Raw genomic sequence first — 18460 nt, forward strand, 5'->3', positions numbered from 1 at the left:
CTAGTTTACGGTTTCCTACCAAAAGGAATAGGGCCCGAGGGGTGCTGTGCTTCACAGAACAATAGTGACATATGAGCAGTGGCATTCAGAGTTAACATAAAAAAATAAAAATGTGCAATAAAGTATTTATGCGTACAGAAATGCTTGAAGGCACTGGTTATTGTCATGAGTACATTCATCAAATTCCAAAGTTTCCCGCAACTTGGAATCGGTACAGTGGAAGGAGGTTTATGGAGAGCAAATTCATGACCGAACAAGTAAAAATTACAGGGCTTGAAGTACACCTTTCAACACCAGAGGTCTCCCTGTGCTGTCTTGAGGCAATCTGCATGTGAAACAGTCCTGAAACTGAAGAAGCCTTCGTTAATAAGCCCTTCTTCCTTTCGTGTCCTTCTGTAGCTCTAGTTCAGCTTTTTGGAAAAGCACCACAGGGCAAACGCTACAGATGACAGCACACTAACGCATCTTACTGAAAAACTCAAGACTTGTACAGAACATGCACACGACAGGCTGGTGAATCTCTGTAAACACAGGAAATTTGCTTTTATATTTTCAGTTTTAATTCTGATTTAAGTGCTTATATATATATATATATACAGTACAGACCAAAAGTTTGGAAACATTACTATTTCTAACGTTTTTGAAAGAAGTTTCTTCTGCTCATCAAGCCTGCATTTATTTGATCAAAAATACAGAAAAAACAGTAATATTGTGAAATATTATTGCAACTTAAAATAAGTTGTCTATTTGAATATACTTTAAAAAAAATAATTTATTCCTGTGATGCAAAGCTGAATTTTCAGCATCATTACTCCAGCCTTCAGTGTCACATGTAACATCAGTCTATCACATGATCATTTAGAAATCATTCTAATATTCTGATTTATTATGAGTGTTGGAAACAGTTCTGCTGTCTAATATATTTGATGAATAAAAGGTTAAAAAGAACTGCATTTATTCAAAATAAAAAAAAAATCTAATAATATATATTCTAATATATTTTCTTTACTATCACTTTTTATCAATTTAAAACATCCTTGCTGAATAAAAGTATTGATTTTATTTAAAAAAAAGAAAGAAAAAAAAATGACTGACCCCGAATTACTGACCAGTAGTGTATATTGTTATTACAAAACATTTATATTTTAAAAACATAGCTTCTTTTTTTCTTTTACTTTTTATTCATCAAAGTATCCTAAAAAAGTATCACATGTTCTGAAAAAATAGGTTTCCAACTTTGATAATGAATCATCATATTAGAATGATTTCTAAAGGATCATGTTATAATAATCCTAGAAATAAATTATAATTTAAAGTATAATAAATTTAAAAACAATTATTTTAAATTGTAATAATCTATCATAATATTACTGTTTTTCTGTATTTTTGATCAAATAAATGCAGGCTTGATTAGCAGAAGAAACTTCTTTCAAAAACATTAAAAATAGTAATGTTTCCAAACTTTTGGTCTGTACTGTATATATATATTCAGTTTTAATAATTTTAGTACCTCAACTTTTATTTTTACATTTTATTTCAGTAAGTTGGCATTTTTTTTAATGTTTTTTAAGTTTTCATCTAATATTAGATTTAATTTTGGATCTACTTTAATTAAAATTATTGTAAGTAGTTTTTAGTTCAACAACAACACTAGTTAGGAATATGGCAAACTGAAACTAAAGCCACAAAAATAAAAAAAATTACTAAAATAAATATTAACTGAAATATATTTAAAATATTTTATTTCATACTTGCCAAGGCAATAACAACTACAAAATATTAATAGAATCTATAATAGTATATAAATTATACTGAAATAACTCTGGTTAGCAATAACAGGGACCAGTCAGAGTAGTTTTGATATGATGAAGAATTCATAATGGCTTTGCATCTATCATGTGTTAAAACAATTATTAAAGGGTAAGGATTGGGAGAAAAACCAACGTACAGCTTGAGTGACGCATAAAAGCACCACACTTTTACATGTAGATAGTCAGATACAATCTCAAAACATATTAAGTTGCCCACTATTTTAAACACCATTGACTATTACAGTATTATTATGTTTTAAGCAGCCTGTAAGGCCCCAGCATGATATCTAAGCAGAACAGCATACGATGCTATCTTGGTAGGTTGCTCACTAGATTATCTTGACTAGTCAGCCACAAAGTGTAATGACTTCCTCGAAGCGGAAGCATTGCAGTGACATTCATCGGTGTGAGAAAGTGAGCATTTCATTATAATGATGGCGAGGTGTCTTTAAGACAGCGTGACAGCAGTCTTTCAGTCTTTAGTCTCATTTTAAAGCTGGTCTCCCAGCTGAAACCTCACACCGCCCACACCTAGTTATATCGGTATGACAGCATCTTTTTTTTTTTGTAGAGATGCATTGTACATAAAGTCGATTGGTTTGACAGGACACTTGTCCTGTGGGATAATTAAACAATTACACAAGACTTCCAATAAGAACGTGGTTCTTTGCCTCCTTTGCTTGGAATCCAGCAATGATACAGGTGACTGTGTAATAGCAGCTTTCAATTTAATAACAAAACTTAAGATCCATAAGTCTCCAGAGTTTCACTGGGTCTTGTTGGACACAGGTTGATGCAATGATTTCATTAAAAATGTAAGGAAAATCAATTCTTCTACTCACACACAAGCCATTTGTCTGCACTTTGGAGGACTTGGTGCCAAATCACAATACTTTGTTTTCAGATGGTTAAAACAATCCGTCAGTTACTCGCTTTGTCGTGTGATGCATCATAACCAGCTGTTTGGAATAGAGAAGAATGTGAAAAGGGAAGAAATGGGTTTCATCTGATGAAAATTGCTTTTTTTTTTTTTTTTTTACCTTTCCTTTTTATTCTTTTCTCAGTAATATATTACTTTTTCCGAGTATATGCAACAGTCATAATGCAAATAATTGAAGATACCGACCACACTGGACCATGGTCCAAAATTAACTTTCATGCCAATGGTAAATGACATTTAAAATGTCATTATTTAATTACATTTACTGGTAACATCATTTTCCATGATTTCTAAGTACATGTAGCTGTTTGTTTTGTATATTCATAGGTCATTGTTTTACTCATATTATCATATGCTATGGTCACTATTTTTGTGAAAAGTCTGTCAAATCAACAATTTTGCTCCCCAGTCCAGATGATGGATCAGCACCTAGAGATGACCTCTACAGCCCTGAATGGAAGTGGAAATCATGTCAACTAGATGTTTTTTCTCCATTTCTGTCACAGATGGAGCTTGGGTTCTTTGCCGCTGTCTTTTTTGGGACCCCCAGCTCAGACACTATTGGAAGTCTGCTTTGACACAGTATTGTATAAAGCATTATATAAATAAAGGTGACTTGACTTGATGCCAAAATTGAAAAGATTAATAAATACTGTAATCGTATATAAATAAACACCACTCCACATAGTTGTTTGTGTGGTTTACTGGCCACAGTTCTGGAGAATCGTAATAACACGTCTTCCTAGTTAAAGCCCTGAAGGTAAAATGTTAATTAAAGTACAGGTTTCCTTAATAAGAGTCACTGATATTTTCAATCTGGATCTCTGGCTAGTACTTTTTTTTTCATTCCCCACTTGTCAAGTGTTGGACTAATAATGAAGTCGGTCAAACATAATCAAGAGTCAGAAATGCTTCTGGTTTTACCATTTTTTAATTGAACACAAACATTTTTCCATGAACCTCCAGCTTCAAGAGCTCATTAGAGCGCAATTAAACAATGATGGGTGTAAAGCAGCTCTCCTCCAAACACACAAATCATCATCATCATCTTCATCACCAACTACAATCCTCAGCAGTATATAACTAAATCATAAAGAACCCATCACCTGACAATAATAATAATCATATCTGACTGCCTTAAAAGCAACCACCTTGTGTGATACCGACCCCATCAAGGTCCATGTCATAAATGTCCAGCACCTTTACACTTAAACACCAAACACGAGTACAAGTACAAAATAAAACATGGAATGGATTCTGAGCCTGTCTGTCATTTAAGCTAAAGTTTATTTCAACCAAGGTGTACTACTCCATTGGCAAGAATTCATGGAGAAAAGACCAATAGGTACTGGTATAAAAACTCAGGGGTCAGAACATACAACTGAGCTTCTGAGAAGACCAACATACACTGAGGCGAACTGAAATAATGGCCACATCTGAGTAATCAAGATAAATTTATGAGTGTGTCCTGAAACTGTAGTGTTTCCATTTAAAACTGTATGTATTGTATGCACTGTAAAAATATGTATGTATTGAATCAATGAAATTGAATCAGGTCCTTATTTCACATGAAAATAATTTTGATTTATATATAAAAAATCTTTTCTAAAGAGCAACAGATGCAATCTCTTGGAAACGGAAATGTCTTTCACCATCTTATCACCTGATTAGACCCGTTAAAGCAGACAGATGACCCTTCGACCATCCTCATGAGATGTCCTGGGACCCCAAACACTGGAATGTTCTAGAAAGTGAGTACAGGATGAATAAATAAAAGCAATATCAAGCAAAAGGGAAAAGGAAGGTGCGAGGATGCATTTTTCACCAATATATCAAAGCTCTCCTGCGCTATGTACAAATGCACAAAGTCATGGCGCCCTTTTTTATAGTAGCAGCAAATGTGTTAGCGGCATTCGAGTCCTGAATCTCGATTAGAAGGGGATAAAAACACATACACAATCATTCACACGTACAGAATCACGCTGGGTGTCTGGGAGCTTGATTACTGCATTGAACACCATCACCGTCGTGAATAAGCATGACCTGAGGGACATAAAATTCCACTCTCCGTTCATGCAGTTGTTAATAAAAACAAAGCAAGAAGTTGGTACAGCACTACCTCAGTGTCGAGTAACAGTAAGATGCTTGACTCACTACACAAACACGCCAAAGCCAACTGCACAAAAAGAAACGCAGAGAAGGGTCTGGCTGCAGACTTGCACTTGCACTCTCAGACTTGCACTCTCAGACACTTGTGCTTCTGGTAGCGACGTCACTTGCAATCTCTATTTTTTTATTTTGTTCTATTTATTGATAACTTTTTGTTTGAATCTCTCAACATTTTACAACAGTAGCCAGGTGAAGACAAGAAAAAATAAACTAAATTACAATGTCACTTGCAATCGCCACTTGCACTCTCTGCTACCTGTGACGTCACTTGCAATCAACACAAATCATGCATGTTGCCAATGGAGACAAGACGCTGTGGTGGTGATTAAAACCAAATTAGTACTATAACGTACAGGGTCCTGCAAGAAAAAGACAAGACCGGCAAATCCGTGGCCACAAGTCTTTCATTAAGCGTTTTCCTCCTGTAGAAAAAACAAAAACGTAATATAGCATAATGTATTAAGATACATTAAGTTCAATCAAAAGACCAAATTCGATATATTATTATTTAATGTAAGCAGCAGATGGCTATGAACACAATGCGCAAACTTTGTCCTCCCATACAACAAAACGCTTAATGTGTCCTAATAACAGACTAAGATGATAGACAATTCATTAGGTCTAGTCTATACAGGTCCTTCTCAAATAATTAGCATATTGTGATAAAGTTCATTATTTTCCATAATGTAATGATAAAAATTAAACTTTCATAATTTTAGATTCATTGCACACCAACTGAAATATTTCAGGTCTTTTATTGTTTTAATACTGATGATTTTGGCATACAGCTAATGAAAACCCAAAATGCCTGTCTCAAAAAATTAGCATATTTCATCCGACCAATAAAAGAAAAGTGTTTTTAATACAAAAAAGTCAACCTTCAAATAATTATGTTCAGTTATGCACTCAATACTTGGTCGGGAATCCTTTTGCAGAAATGACTGCTTCAATGCGGCGTGGCATGGAGGCAATCAGCCTGTGGCACTGCTGAGGTGTTATGGAGGCCCAGGATGCTTCGATAGTGGCCTTAAGCTCATCCAGAGTGTTGGGTCTTGCGTCTCTCAACTTTCTCTTCACAATATCCCACAGATTGTCTATGGGGTTCAGGTCAGGATAGTTGGCAGGCCAATTGAGCACAGTAATACCATGTTCAGTAAACCATTTACCAGTGGTTTTGGCACTGTAAGCAGGTGCCAGGTCGTGCTGAAAAACAAAATCTTCATCTCCATAAAGCTTTTCAGCAGATGGAAGCATGAAGTGCTCCAAAATCTCCTGATAACTAGCTGCATTGACTCTGCCCTTGATAAAACACAGTGGACCAACACCAGCAGCTGACATGGCACCCCAGACCATCACTGACTGTGGGTACTTGACACTGGACTTCAGGTATTTTGGCATTTCCTTCTCACCAGTCTTCCTCCAGACTCTGGCACCTTGATTTCCAAATTACATGCAAATTTTGTCCAAAAGTCCAGTGCTGCTTCTCTGTAGCCCAGGTCAGGCGCTTCTGCCGCTGTTTCTGGTTCAAAAGTGGCTTGACCTGGGGAATGCGGCACCTGTAGCCCATTTCCTGCACACGCCTGTGCACGGTGGCTCTGGATATTTCTACTCCAGACTCAGTCCACTGCTTCCGCAGGTCCCCCAAGGTCTGGAATCAGTCCTTCTCCACAATCTTCCTCAGGGTCCGGTCACCTCTTCTCGTTGTGCAGCGTTTTTTGCCACACTTTTTCCTTCCCACAGACTTCCCACTGAGGTGCCTTGATACAGCACTCTGGGAACAGCCTGTTCGTTCAGAAATTTCTTTCTGTGTCTTACCCTCTTGCTTGAGGGTGTCAATGATGGCCTTCTGGACAGCAGTCAGGTCGGCAGTCTTACCCATGATTGCGGTTTTGAGTAATGAACCAGGCTGGGAGTTTTTAAAAGCCTCAGGAATCTTTTGCAGGTGTTTATAGTTAATTAGTTGATTCAGATGATTAAGTTAATAGCTTGTTTAGAGAACCTTTTCATGATATGTTAATTTTTTGAGATAGGAATTTTGGGTTTTCAGTTTTAAAACAATATTAAAACAATCAATCATCAGTATTAAAACAATAAAAGACCTGAAATATTTCAGTTGGTGTGCAATGAATCTAAAATATATGAAAGTTTAATTTTTATAATTACATTATGGAAAACTTTATCACAATATGCAAATTTTTTGAGAAGGACCTGTATATCTTGTTGTTGACTCAACGTATATACAGACCAGCAAATATGAACGTGCATTATGAAATGCATTAAGTGATTTTAAGAGGATCAACTCCGTACAGGCAAGCAGACGAGTACAGAACGCAGTGCGTTAAATTGTACATTAAATGTTTTCCTGCTATAGAAAATCATTATAAATAGAACACATAATGTAGCTTAAAGGAAAAAGACAGTGATATAAACGAGTTGACGTATTTTAATAATGTAGTGATGCATACAGAGTTTGGCCTTTATCGTCCATTATTCCACATTTTGCGGTATGTGAGTAAAAATACTATATAAATATTAATTAAAATAATAAACTTTATATTTAATTTGATATTTTAATAGCATCTTAATACATTAAGCCATGTTAAGTGTTTATATTTTTTCTACGGGAGGAAAACACTTAGCGAGAAACTTTGCGCAAGCGTTCATATTCTGGTGTTCTGGCCACGGATTGCCGGTCTTGTCTTTTTCTTGCAGGACCCTGTACGTTATAGTACTAAATTAGTTTAAATCGTTTTATCACCACCACAGCGTCTCCATTGGCAACAAGCATGTTTTGTGTCGATTGCAAGTGTCGCAGGTAGCAGAGAGTGCAAATAGCGATTGCAAGTGACATTGTAATTTAGTTTTTTTTTTCTTGTCTTCACCACCTGGCTACTGTTATAAAATGTTGGGAAATTCAAACAAGAATTACTAATAAATTCAACAAAATAAAACAAAGACTGCAAGTGATGTCACTAGCGGAAGTGCAAGTGTCTGAGAGTGCAAGTCTGAGAATGCAAGTCTGAGAGTGCAAGTGTAAGTCTGCAGCCAGACCCTCTTGGAAACGCAACACATTTCATATTTCTGTCTGCACATCGGATAAGCTCTTTTCTCAGACTTGAGCCATGAAAGGTGCCTTTGGACCCTGCAGGGGCTGAAGGGACATAAATCGGGGTATTGTGTACAAGCAGCTGGGAAATCTTGGGCAAGCAAGCCGGCCACGGCAAGATTACAAATGACTAGCAAGAATAAAATGTACAAAATGGCCATAGGCACCTCTCAGAAAAGTGCAAGTCTCTCCATTTTATTTAGCAACTCCAGGTGTCCACAGAGCCTTACGTCACAATCCAACAGTCAGATCGCTTCATTCAGTAACAAGTCAGCTACCCACCGAGCGCCCTAAGGTAAGCTGAAAGAAACTTTATTATACATCCAAGTATTCAGTTTCTTCTTTTTCATCCCCAAAACTTTTCTGCTGTCTCGGTTCCTATAAACGCACAGTGTTAATTCGCAAGGGCTGCACGTTTTTTCCGTTGGCGTGACTTTGACCGGGGCTGAAGTATGGATAAAGTTTAGCTAGAAACTTCTCTCGGTAGGTGTAGAGCCAGGACATGTCGTCGGCATTGTAGAAAACCAGCAAACCTTTGGGGTAGTCCAAGTAGACACCCACTTTCTCGAGTTTGCTCTTTACGTTGAGGCGTGTCCAGGGCTCGGTGCAAGCGCTGTATTGGTTACCGTCGTGCATGACGATGCAGTAGAAGCCTCGGCTGGGTTGGATTTGAATGCTTCCCTTGCGGTTGACCGTCTCGTTGGCCACGCCGATCATCCACTGGGTTTTCTCGGACACCATCACCTCCCAGTAATGGACGCCCGTGGAGAAACCCTCGGCTCCCAGCACCGACACCTCAACGTCAAAGCGGCGCGGAGAATCCTGCAGGGGCTGCGGGTGCAGGTTCCCGTATGCAACGATGGTACAGTCGTCTGACAATATGAGCCTCTGGTGAGCAGTGATGGGGTCCATGGTTAAAGCAGCAGGCACTGTGAACATAAGGATAGAGGAAATGAAAATTAGTGCATATAAAAACAGTCCAATAAAAGCTCAACACCTGTTATATTACAGCAGGTAAAAAAAAGTGTGCAGAAGAAATGGACTTAGAGAAGAGCAAACCCTGGAAAGAGCTTCCTGCATACAGACAAAAACAATGGACACATGCCACTAGCTTGGACCTGAAAAGAAGCCAGCAGCCATTTCTTCCTGCAGCCCAAGACTGGTTACACACTGAAGCTCAGCAGGGTTGAACCTGGTCAGTACCTGGATGGGAGACCTCCTGGGAAAACAAGTTTGCTGCTGGAAGAGGTGCTAGTGAGGCCAGCAGGGGGTGCTCACCCTGTGGTCTGTGTGGGTCCTAACACCCCAGTGTAGTGATGGGGAAACTATACTGTCAAAAAGCACCGTCCTTTGAATGAGACATCAAACAGAGGTCTTGACTCTCTGTGGTCATTAAAAATCCCAGGATGGGTTTCGAATAGAGTAGAGGTGTGACCTCGGCATCCTGGCTAAATTCGCCCATTGGCCTCTGACCATCATGGCCTCCTAGCAATCCCCATATCTACTGATTGGCTTCATCACTCTGTCTCCTCTCCACTAACAAGCTGGTGTGTGATGGGCGTTCTGGCACACTATGGCTACCGTCACATCATCCAGGTGGATGCTGCACACTGGTGGTGGATGAGGAGATACCCCCTCACAATGTAAAGTGCTTTGAGTACTTAGAAAAGTAGAAAAACGGAATTATTATTATTTTTATGAAAAGCTGACCCGAGCCAAGCAGTTGCTACACATTATGATATGCAAGACGCCAAGATATAATTTAGGAAAAGATGAGCTATGATGAACTACATGAAGATTAAGAAATCTGATGAGAAAATATGGGGAGAAAATTAAGTTATTGGGGTGAGTATTTGGGGTAAAGAATGCTTATATGAAACAATCACTTATTAGGCATGTTGTGCATTCTTTGGCACTGCACACACCACCAGAAGTTTTTGAATGTAAATGTTTAGGGTTTGTATAGCCCCTTTCACACTGCACGTTAGACCCGGAAAATTGACGGATTGCCTTCTGTGTGAATGCAAACAAGTCCCGGGATTGATTCTGGGATCGATCCCGGGTTGGGGACCTAGTAACTTTGTTGGGTTCAGCCATAACAAATGCCATGTCGTAGTGATGACGCAAGTTATCGCACAAATCTTTTACAGGGTGTTTTGAAGGCAGATCAACGTTTCCGACGAAAAAATGTGCAAACTGTAATGAAGCAGAGATCAGGTAGTTCCTTACTATCCATGCTGAAGCTGAGATCGTTCGCCAGTTTAAAGGAACGTTAACGTGCCTAGCATTTTCGACTCGTACATTATGCGTCAAATCCTGATGTCACGAGTCATTATGGGACCTTTAGGGTTGTGTGTGAACACACGCACATATGCCGGGAAATCACTGGCAGTGTGAAAGGGGCAAAATCTAGCAACCCGGGACACATTACCCATGTATTTTCTGGAATCACAGTGTGAAAGACGCCTATGAACATTCAGAGTGAAACAATGCTGGCTTGTTTTCCTGCGGTCCATAGATAGGCATGTCTTTCTGAGACCAAACGAAGAGGGAAATTTGCTAAATATTTTAAATATTTTTGTCTTGGTTATTTAAAACCTTCACCAAAAAAGGCAGAGCCAAAAGCCAGTCCAAAGGACAGGATGCCGACATTTCCACTGTTTGACATTGGCAGTTTGCGCTTTAGGTAACCTATAAATAATTTAACCTCTGTTGCCTTGCATTCGATCTGTCTCTGTTCCTGCCTTCTCTCTCTCTACACTAGTCATGCAAACAAAACAAACACCAGTAACAGGCTTTGGATTCAGAAAGTCCTGAAAAATATTGATATTCAGATTTCTAAATAAATACTTTTAATACTTCTACACTATTTATATTTTTTATATAACTTTTAATAACTCATGAAAGCATTCTCTTCACAATCATAGATGCATTACTAACTTGAGTGCGAATAACATTTTCAGTAATAAGAAAGTGGCAAAATATTGCTGTTCAGGTTGGGAGAAAAAATATAATAAACATGAATAAACATACAAAAAATAAAACTCAAATATAAACAATCTAATTATTAACAATAATTATTTATTGTATGTACAATACATATATAAAATAATATATTAATTATGGATGCGTTTCAAAAGTTAAAAAAATGTATACATAAACATGTTTTTTACTAAATTAAAATAATATAGTTTTATAGGACTATGTATAAAAATGTCAATATTTATAGGCTCAGTAACAGGCTTTGGATTCAGAAAGTGGCAAAAATATTTCTGTTCAGGTTGACAGGAAAAAAAAAAAGGATATTGGAAATGTCTACGTGACGCTCAAAAAAATTCCATGCCAGTTCAGAATAAAAGGCGGTAAGTGCAGCAGCGTGGAAGGGAAGGATTTGAACTGGATTTTTTTCATGTGACAGGCTGAGCGTCGGCCCTTGCCTATTTCTGTCAGTGTAAAGGATACTGGTAAATTGGAGAAATGATTGAGAGAGCGAGATATTCACTGCTGTGTTATTTTAAATAATGCTCTGCCTCAGGTGGCTACTGAGATAGAATACAGATGGAGGAGGCCTTCAGCGCTTCTCAATGCAGCTATTAAAATGGGCCACTCGTGCAGAGCTCAATCAGACGTGCATTATTTCATTCACAGGGCTGTAAACACACAGGCTGTGTTTGTGTTGATTAGATCATCTCTAATTGGATGCACTAATACATACAAAATGATAAGCATTAGATCTTTGGACATGATTACTATATTAATAGTACAACTGATACACAGATATATGGTTTTGATATACTGGTCTCTAAATCCAGGTTCTTCTTCAATGTGAGTCAATGGGTTTTATTTATTTAAAAATTTTTTGCCATATGTGTGCAACCAATCAAAAACAGCCAATCTGATCCAGGGTTATTACTGTGAACTAGATGTAAATGTAACTAAAAAAAAAAAAAATTGTTTTTACTGTCAAATGGCGAAACAAAAAGACAAATAGGTGAAATAAAATAAAAAACAAAAATGATATGAAAAATTAGAAAGTTAGTTAGAAATGCTGCATTTGCAAATAACTGAAATATGTTACTACATAACTAATACAAATAAATAAAATCCCAAATTAAAGGAATAGCAAATATGTGAAAAATATATGATGGAAAAAATAAAAGCAGTTTAAAAAATAACATTTTAAATTATAATATAAACAAAATATTATTTAAATAATAGTAAAATAACACTGGTTTGATCTCTTAGACAGATATTAACACATCTCCACCTAAATAAGCCACATGATGTGAGGTATTATTCACGTCTAAAGAAAAAATAGTGCTGGGTTTGCTGGAATATCTCAGTCCAACTGCAAACTACAACTGCCTTGGCAAATGCCGCAAAATGGATATTTCACTGTTCTGAATGCTTATGCCTGGAATATTAGCACATGATAATGTTGAGATGCTGGGAAGTATTTGTTAAACACAAACAAACATACTAGAGGATCCACACAGTAATCTCACAAAACCACTGCAGATCCTTTGTGAATCCTGTTTGGGAAACCTTGATCTAGTGTATTTGTGCAGATTACATCCAGGTATAAGCACTTCAGAACAGTGTAAAACTCAATTTGTAGTGTAACTTTTTTTTCTTCCTGTATTTGCAGTTGTTTTCTCAGTGACACACAGCCACTATTTAAAATGCAATTCTACTATTCTGACACATTACCTGGCGATATATCCAGAAAAAGAGACTTCCAGATGGTATATTGTAGTGGCCCCATGTATTTGGACGTAGGGAAGTCTTCATAGGTGAGGTTTGTTTCGTGGATCTTTCCCTTTATTCTGTGGAGACAGAAGACAACAATTGCATTATTCAAATTCAACACTGGCAACCCACCAAACCCCAAGCAACTGATTCCTCCTCAAAGGCTACATCCTGCTTCCAAACATTCACTATTGAATCGCAATGAGTTTTCTATATAGCTGTGCCGCCCTTGCAAAGTCAAACAGCTCAGATTCGGCATTGGGAGTGAGGTCAATCTGGGCAACACTGCAGATCACTTTCAATATTTCAAGCCCAACATTAATCATGCTATTCCTTTCCCATATGGCTAACTCATTCCCCTCTCATCACTCCCAAATGAAAACGACTGCTACACACCATTCAGAAGTACAGTTTTCTCCAAATGCAGTCTTAAACTTCAAATATTCGTGCTGATTAATAGGGCTAAGACATGTAGATATAAATCGCAACAAGCTTTGTGCTTTGTTACTTTTGATATAAAAAAGTCTTGTCTTTCAAAATCTGTCAATTTTATTGTGAAATTTAAAAAACAAACATCGTTTTGATGCTCTTTAATGTATTGTATATATATTTAATGTACTGTATTACACGCTTTAGGTATTTTTCTCATATATTTTTAATTAACATTTTCTTCAATATTTAATGTAAATTTGAGTAATTCTGTCATGGAAACAAGTAATGACAGCCACCATTTAAAATTTTTGTGTATGTGTGTGCACATATGTATGCATATATATATATATATATATATATATATATATATATATATATATACAGTACAGAGCAAAAGTTTGGACACCTTCTCATTCAAACTCTACAATTTTCATAGTCATGAAAATAAAGAAAACTCTTTGAATGAGAAGGTGTGTCCAAACTTTTGGTCTGTACTGTATATGTTTATTGAAATGGAATCAATTTGTGGCAATACCCATTATATCAATTATCATTAAAACATTACTATATACAAATTTTTATTTTAATATTATAGTAATGCCCCAAATTTATTATTACTATAATCTAAAATAATAATATAAACATTTTATTATAAAAGAATGTAACATATTATATAACATATTATACATATTATATTATCTTTTCTATAAATAAATCAATATATTAATTTATTATATAATTATTATATTAGTCCACTTGTGTTATTCTGTGTGATTAAGACACTTTTTTCCTACGTTATCTTAAGGGTGTTTCCATTTTAGTTCTAGTATAAAACTATAATACCATTCATATTTTTTCTTGTTCTTTTTTTTATTTAAAGAAGAAACCAATCCAATGTATAATTTTTCATATAAAAATATGGCATGCAGTTGCATCCAACAATGGTATAAACATCATTCAGCGTAAACTGTGATAATCGTAATTAATAATCACAATTACAATTTCAAGGGACTAATCGACAATTATGATTTTTCTCATAATCGTGCAGCCCTATAGAATTAAGATCAAAACAGAATTTAAAGCTTGTGACTTTAAATTGAATCTAATTACATTTTTGTCTACTTCCTAACTAAGCCCACCAGTAACTATAGTTGCCCCAGTTTATAGTTGTCATTTTTCTATTGTAAGTATTTTTCTAGATGTTATCCATGTTTTATTTCTCAATGACATGCAAGCAAACAACCAAATAAAGGATTTCAAGAAAAAAATTAAGGTATTCGCTTCCTTCCTGTTACATGAGGCTGTTAAATTCCTACCCCTACTTCCAGGAAGCATGGCGAAGGCAAGACCTCCCAAAGAAATTTAATTTTCATATTACTAATAAGTATTTTTTGTTGACATATATCTACAGTAATCATGAAGGTCTCTAGAATCATCCAAACAAAACAAATCTCCCAGGAGATCTATAGTTTTTTTGCATACTTAGTCAAATTTCCAAGCGGCAACTATAGTTGCTTAACTTAACCCTTTAACTGACATCTCTAATTTACAGTAGACCTTAATATTATAAGGAATAAATCTGTCATAAGGAGATGAGAGTGCAATCTTTCCACAGCTCTACTGTCCCTCTTCGGTCTGAATTTGCCATGAGGGGTGGAGATTTCCAGTTTTCAAGTGACAGCAGCAGTTCACTAGCTTCAGGCAGTCACACAAAAGGAAGAATGAAAAGATAAAGAGCTAACACATGGCATTAATTGATGTAGATCATCTTTTTCTCCCTTTTATGACATTATGTCTCGTAAGGGTCAAAATATTGTAGCCCCTTTATCCATTTTTGATGATTTTCATTCTAATTGGTCAAGGACCCTAATTCATTTTATGACTAGTAGCATATGATTCCATTGTAATGCTGAAATTCAGACAAGTAATGAATTTACATTTACATTATTATATGAAATCACCTATAACAGTGTGCCATTGAATACTATGGGCCTAAAAAATGTGTAATTTTCTTTCATGTATACCTTTTTTATTATATAGATGTAATATTTTCTTAATTCTATTTATTTTTATTTATTTATTTTTAATTAACGTATTGATACACATTAACCTGTTGGGTCAACTTAATGGCTGTTCTTTCTTCTGCACTATGTTCCAGCATTTTAAGACAAATTGATTTATTGTGTTTTCATATTCAAGAGATTATAAGCTACATGCAACTTTTTGGGGGGGTTTGCATTGAATGTTCTTCGACTTATGCATAATAAACTTGTTTATGAATAAAGATTGATCTAATGAAAACAGTTATTTTGAGTCAGATGCCAAATGCTCTCCTCCTATTCAAATGTTACGTTGAAGGGGTGAATACAACATATTTGCCCACCGGCAACTATAGTTGCCGCACATACTAATATGATTTTTAAGGAAATAAAAAAAGGACTGAAACCTGGGAAAAACAAATGCAGAACATGTTCACAAAGGACACTATTAACACGACTAAATGCATGAAACCATTCATAAAAATGTGGGCACAAATGGGTTAACCTAGTCTGTTCTGCAATGATCTCTCTTCTGACCGGGTGCCTGTGACATAAGGCAAAGGGCAATGGTCACAAACATAAGTCAAATAACCTGACTTGCCTTGGTAGCTTCCACCAGCAATACCCTCCACGAATCACTTGCTCCCTGACCAGCAGTTACAAGAAAAAAGACAAAACGTTTTAGACCAGATAATCTTTAATTCACACCCTCAACATTCGCTCATCCACTTCCCTACGAGTCCCTTGTCCTCCTCAGTACCTGTCTGATGTCAGGGCTATTCCTTCCAAGAATTCATGATGGCTGGTCTCACTGAGTCGCTCCTGAAGGATCTGGATCCCTTCCTTGACATCGCGGAGCTGCTGGCTGTAGCGCTGGATCTTGTGCTCGATATCAGAAAGCGTGCGCGCTGTATCTGCCTCCAGCTCCTCTAGCATGCTCTTCTGCCGTTCCCGCAGGAAGCGGTGCAGTCGATCGAATGCATTGCCGATCGTGGCACGAAGGCTCTTCGCTGATGACTATGAGTTAGAGAAGAGAAAGTTACGATTTTTGTTAGTCTAGGCTCAGTTAAAAGACTAAGAGATTCACAGAGTCTCAAATAACTAGCCTTCACCAACCACTGTGCACACACTAACTGAGATGTCAATCAAGCATGTTTGTTTTAGTCTTTACTCTAAGGCATATGGGGAGCATTAAAAAAAAGTTAGTTTTTTTCATATTTAGCAGTGATTCAGCAAATTGACAAAAATTGACATTAAAACATTGCCTTTGGTGTGAGAGACCCGGGTTCGAATCCACTGTGAGACACCGGTAGAACTTTATTTTACAGTCCTGTTCCTCATGTACATACTATGTACTTATTATAGTAACCCTGAACCTACCCCTAAACCTAACCCTACCCCATGTAGTTACCTTGTATTACCAGAACTTTCTTAGATAAATACACTGTAAGTACACTATAAGTACATGTTAGTACACGTACTGTAAAATAATGTGCAACCGAGACACCAATGTGTCCCTGAGCAAGACACTTAACCCCTAGTTGCTCCAGAGGCGTGTGACCTCTGACATATATAGCAATTGTAAGTCGCTTTGGATAAAAGCGTCAGCTAAATGAATTAATGTGAAATGTGAAATGTAAAAGACATTTATAAAGTTACAAAAGATTTACATTTCAAATAAATGCTTTTAAACGCTATATTCGAAGGATGCTGCATTTTTTAAAAATCAGTTTACACAAAAATATGAAGCAGCGCAACTTTGTTCAACCGATAATAATCAGAAATGTTTCTTGTGCAACAAAACAGCATATTAGAATGATTTCTGAAGATTATGTGACACTGAAGACTGAAGTAATGATGCTGAAAATTCAGCTTTGCATCACAGGAATAAATTACATTTTAAAGTTTATTAAAATTGAAAACAGTTTAAAAAAAAATTAAGTTGTTATGAATGGTATTTGTTATTTACACTGTACAATACATGTTTTTTTTTTGTTTTTTTTTTGACTGTTGTCAAAGATAATGTGCAGTCTGAGAAGTTTGAGACTAGTGGTTCAAGTCATTGACAACCAACACAGGCTAACATGATTAAAAGAAAAACACTGTCCTAACCAGGTGTGAATATTGCGGTTTCCAGCATTGAGTAATTTGTGTCCAAAATAAAATAGAGCTTGAAGTGACAAAGCCACAGACAAACAGAACATAACTGATGTTTAAAACACAACTGGAGTGTGAACTGAAATTACAGCATATGGAGCTACCCATGATGAGGAAAATGACTATTTAGCGACCAGAATAATGTCTTATTGTGGATTCAAATTGCTGAATGACAAAAACACAAATTAAGAGAAGAGATTAATCTGATTAGGACAAAGCAAAAAAAATAAAAAATAATAATAAAAATTATTATTAAATTACTTCTGTAGAGTCCCGGGACGAAGTGGGTTGTCAAGCAAGTGGAAATTGCAATTTTGTAAAAATACTATAATATTTATTTAAACGATATATTTAATGTTCCTATATTCATATTAAATCATAAATTATATTTTTATCGAAAAATCATAATAATTCTAAAGACTCTATAGTCATATTACTTTTTTCTATATTTATATAAAACAAATAAAAAATATTTTATGTATATAAATCATCATTATCATCATTATTGTTATTTCTGCAGTGTCTCAGGATGAAATGGGCTATCAAGAAAATGCCAATTAAAAAAGAAAATCAATACTTGTATTTGATGTCTATGTTCCAATTAAATTGTTATTTATTTTTTATATTTTATATGTATATTTACTATTATTAAATTATAATTTTGGCAGAATCTCAGTGGGACGTAGTGGACTAACAAGCAAGTGGAAAGTGCCTCATAAGTCCGCATCATTGGAGTCGAGGACACAGTCTAATAGTCAGGGGAAATGGCATTAGGTTGCTCCACCCTCAATCTTCCAGGTTACTGTAGGACAGCCTCCTTGAGAAGGACTCTAGATCTCTTTCTTCGCCAATATTAAGAGCTGGAAGAAAACCACAGACTTCACCGATTACAAGATTACTCCTACTAACAAATAAAATAAAGGTCTTGTTCCACTTCTATCTTTCCAGTGGGAAATGTGATTTCCTAGCCAACAGGAAAAGGAAATCCTATTAAGATCACGTCTGTCTCTGGCGTCATTTGCATAGGCTGAGTCAGCCCACCTGGTTTTCTTCTGAT

General features: G+C 36.2%; 1 protein-coding gene across 2 annotated transcripts in view; it reads right to left on the minus strand.

The window, feature by feature from the left end:
• Positions 1 to 8196: 8196 nt before the first annotated feature.
• The window catches only part of LOC132119684 (E3 ubiquitin-protein ligase TRIM62-like), a 45115-nt gene continuing 34851 nt past the window's right edge, over positions 8197 to 18460 (minus strand). The window contains exons 4-7 of one of the 2 annotated variants that reach the window (XM_059529861.1): positions 16007 to 16263; positions 15848 to 15892; positions 12737 to 12852; positions 8197 to 8955 (exon numbers count right to left, since the gene is read on the minus strand). In XM_059529861.1, the coding sequence (XP_059385844.1) occupies positions 8405 to 8955; positions 12737 to 12852; positions 15848 to 15892; positions 16007 to 16263 (969 nt within the window). In that variant the 3' untranslated portion in view covers positions 8197 to 8404. The remainder of the gene's footprint in view (positions 8956 to 12736; positions 12853 to 15847; positions 15893 to 16006; positions 16264 to 18460) is intronic. The other variant, XM_059529862.1, reaches the window with a different exon arrangement.

This window comes from Carassius carassius, chromosome 38 (genome assembly GCF_963082965.1).
Source record: "Carassius carassius chromosome 38, fCarCar2.1, whole genome shotgun sequence".
Classification (NCBI taxonomy): domain Eukaryota; kingdom Metazoa; phylum Chordata; class Actinopteri; order Cypriniformes; family Cyprinidae; genus Carassius; species Carassius carassius.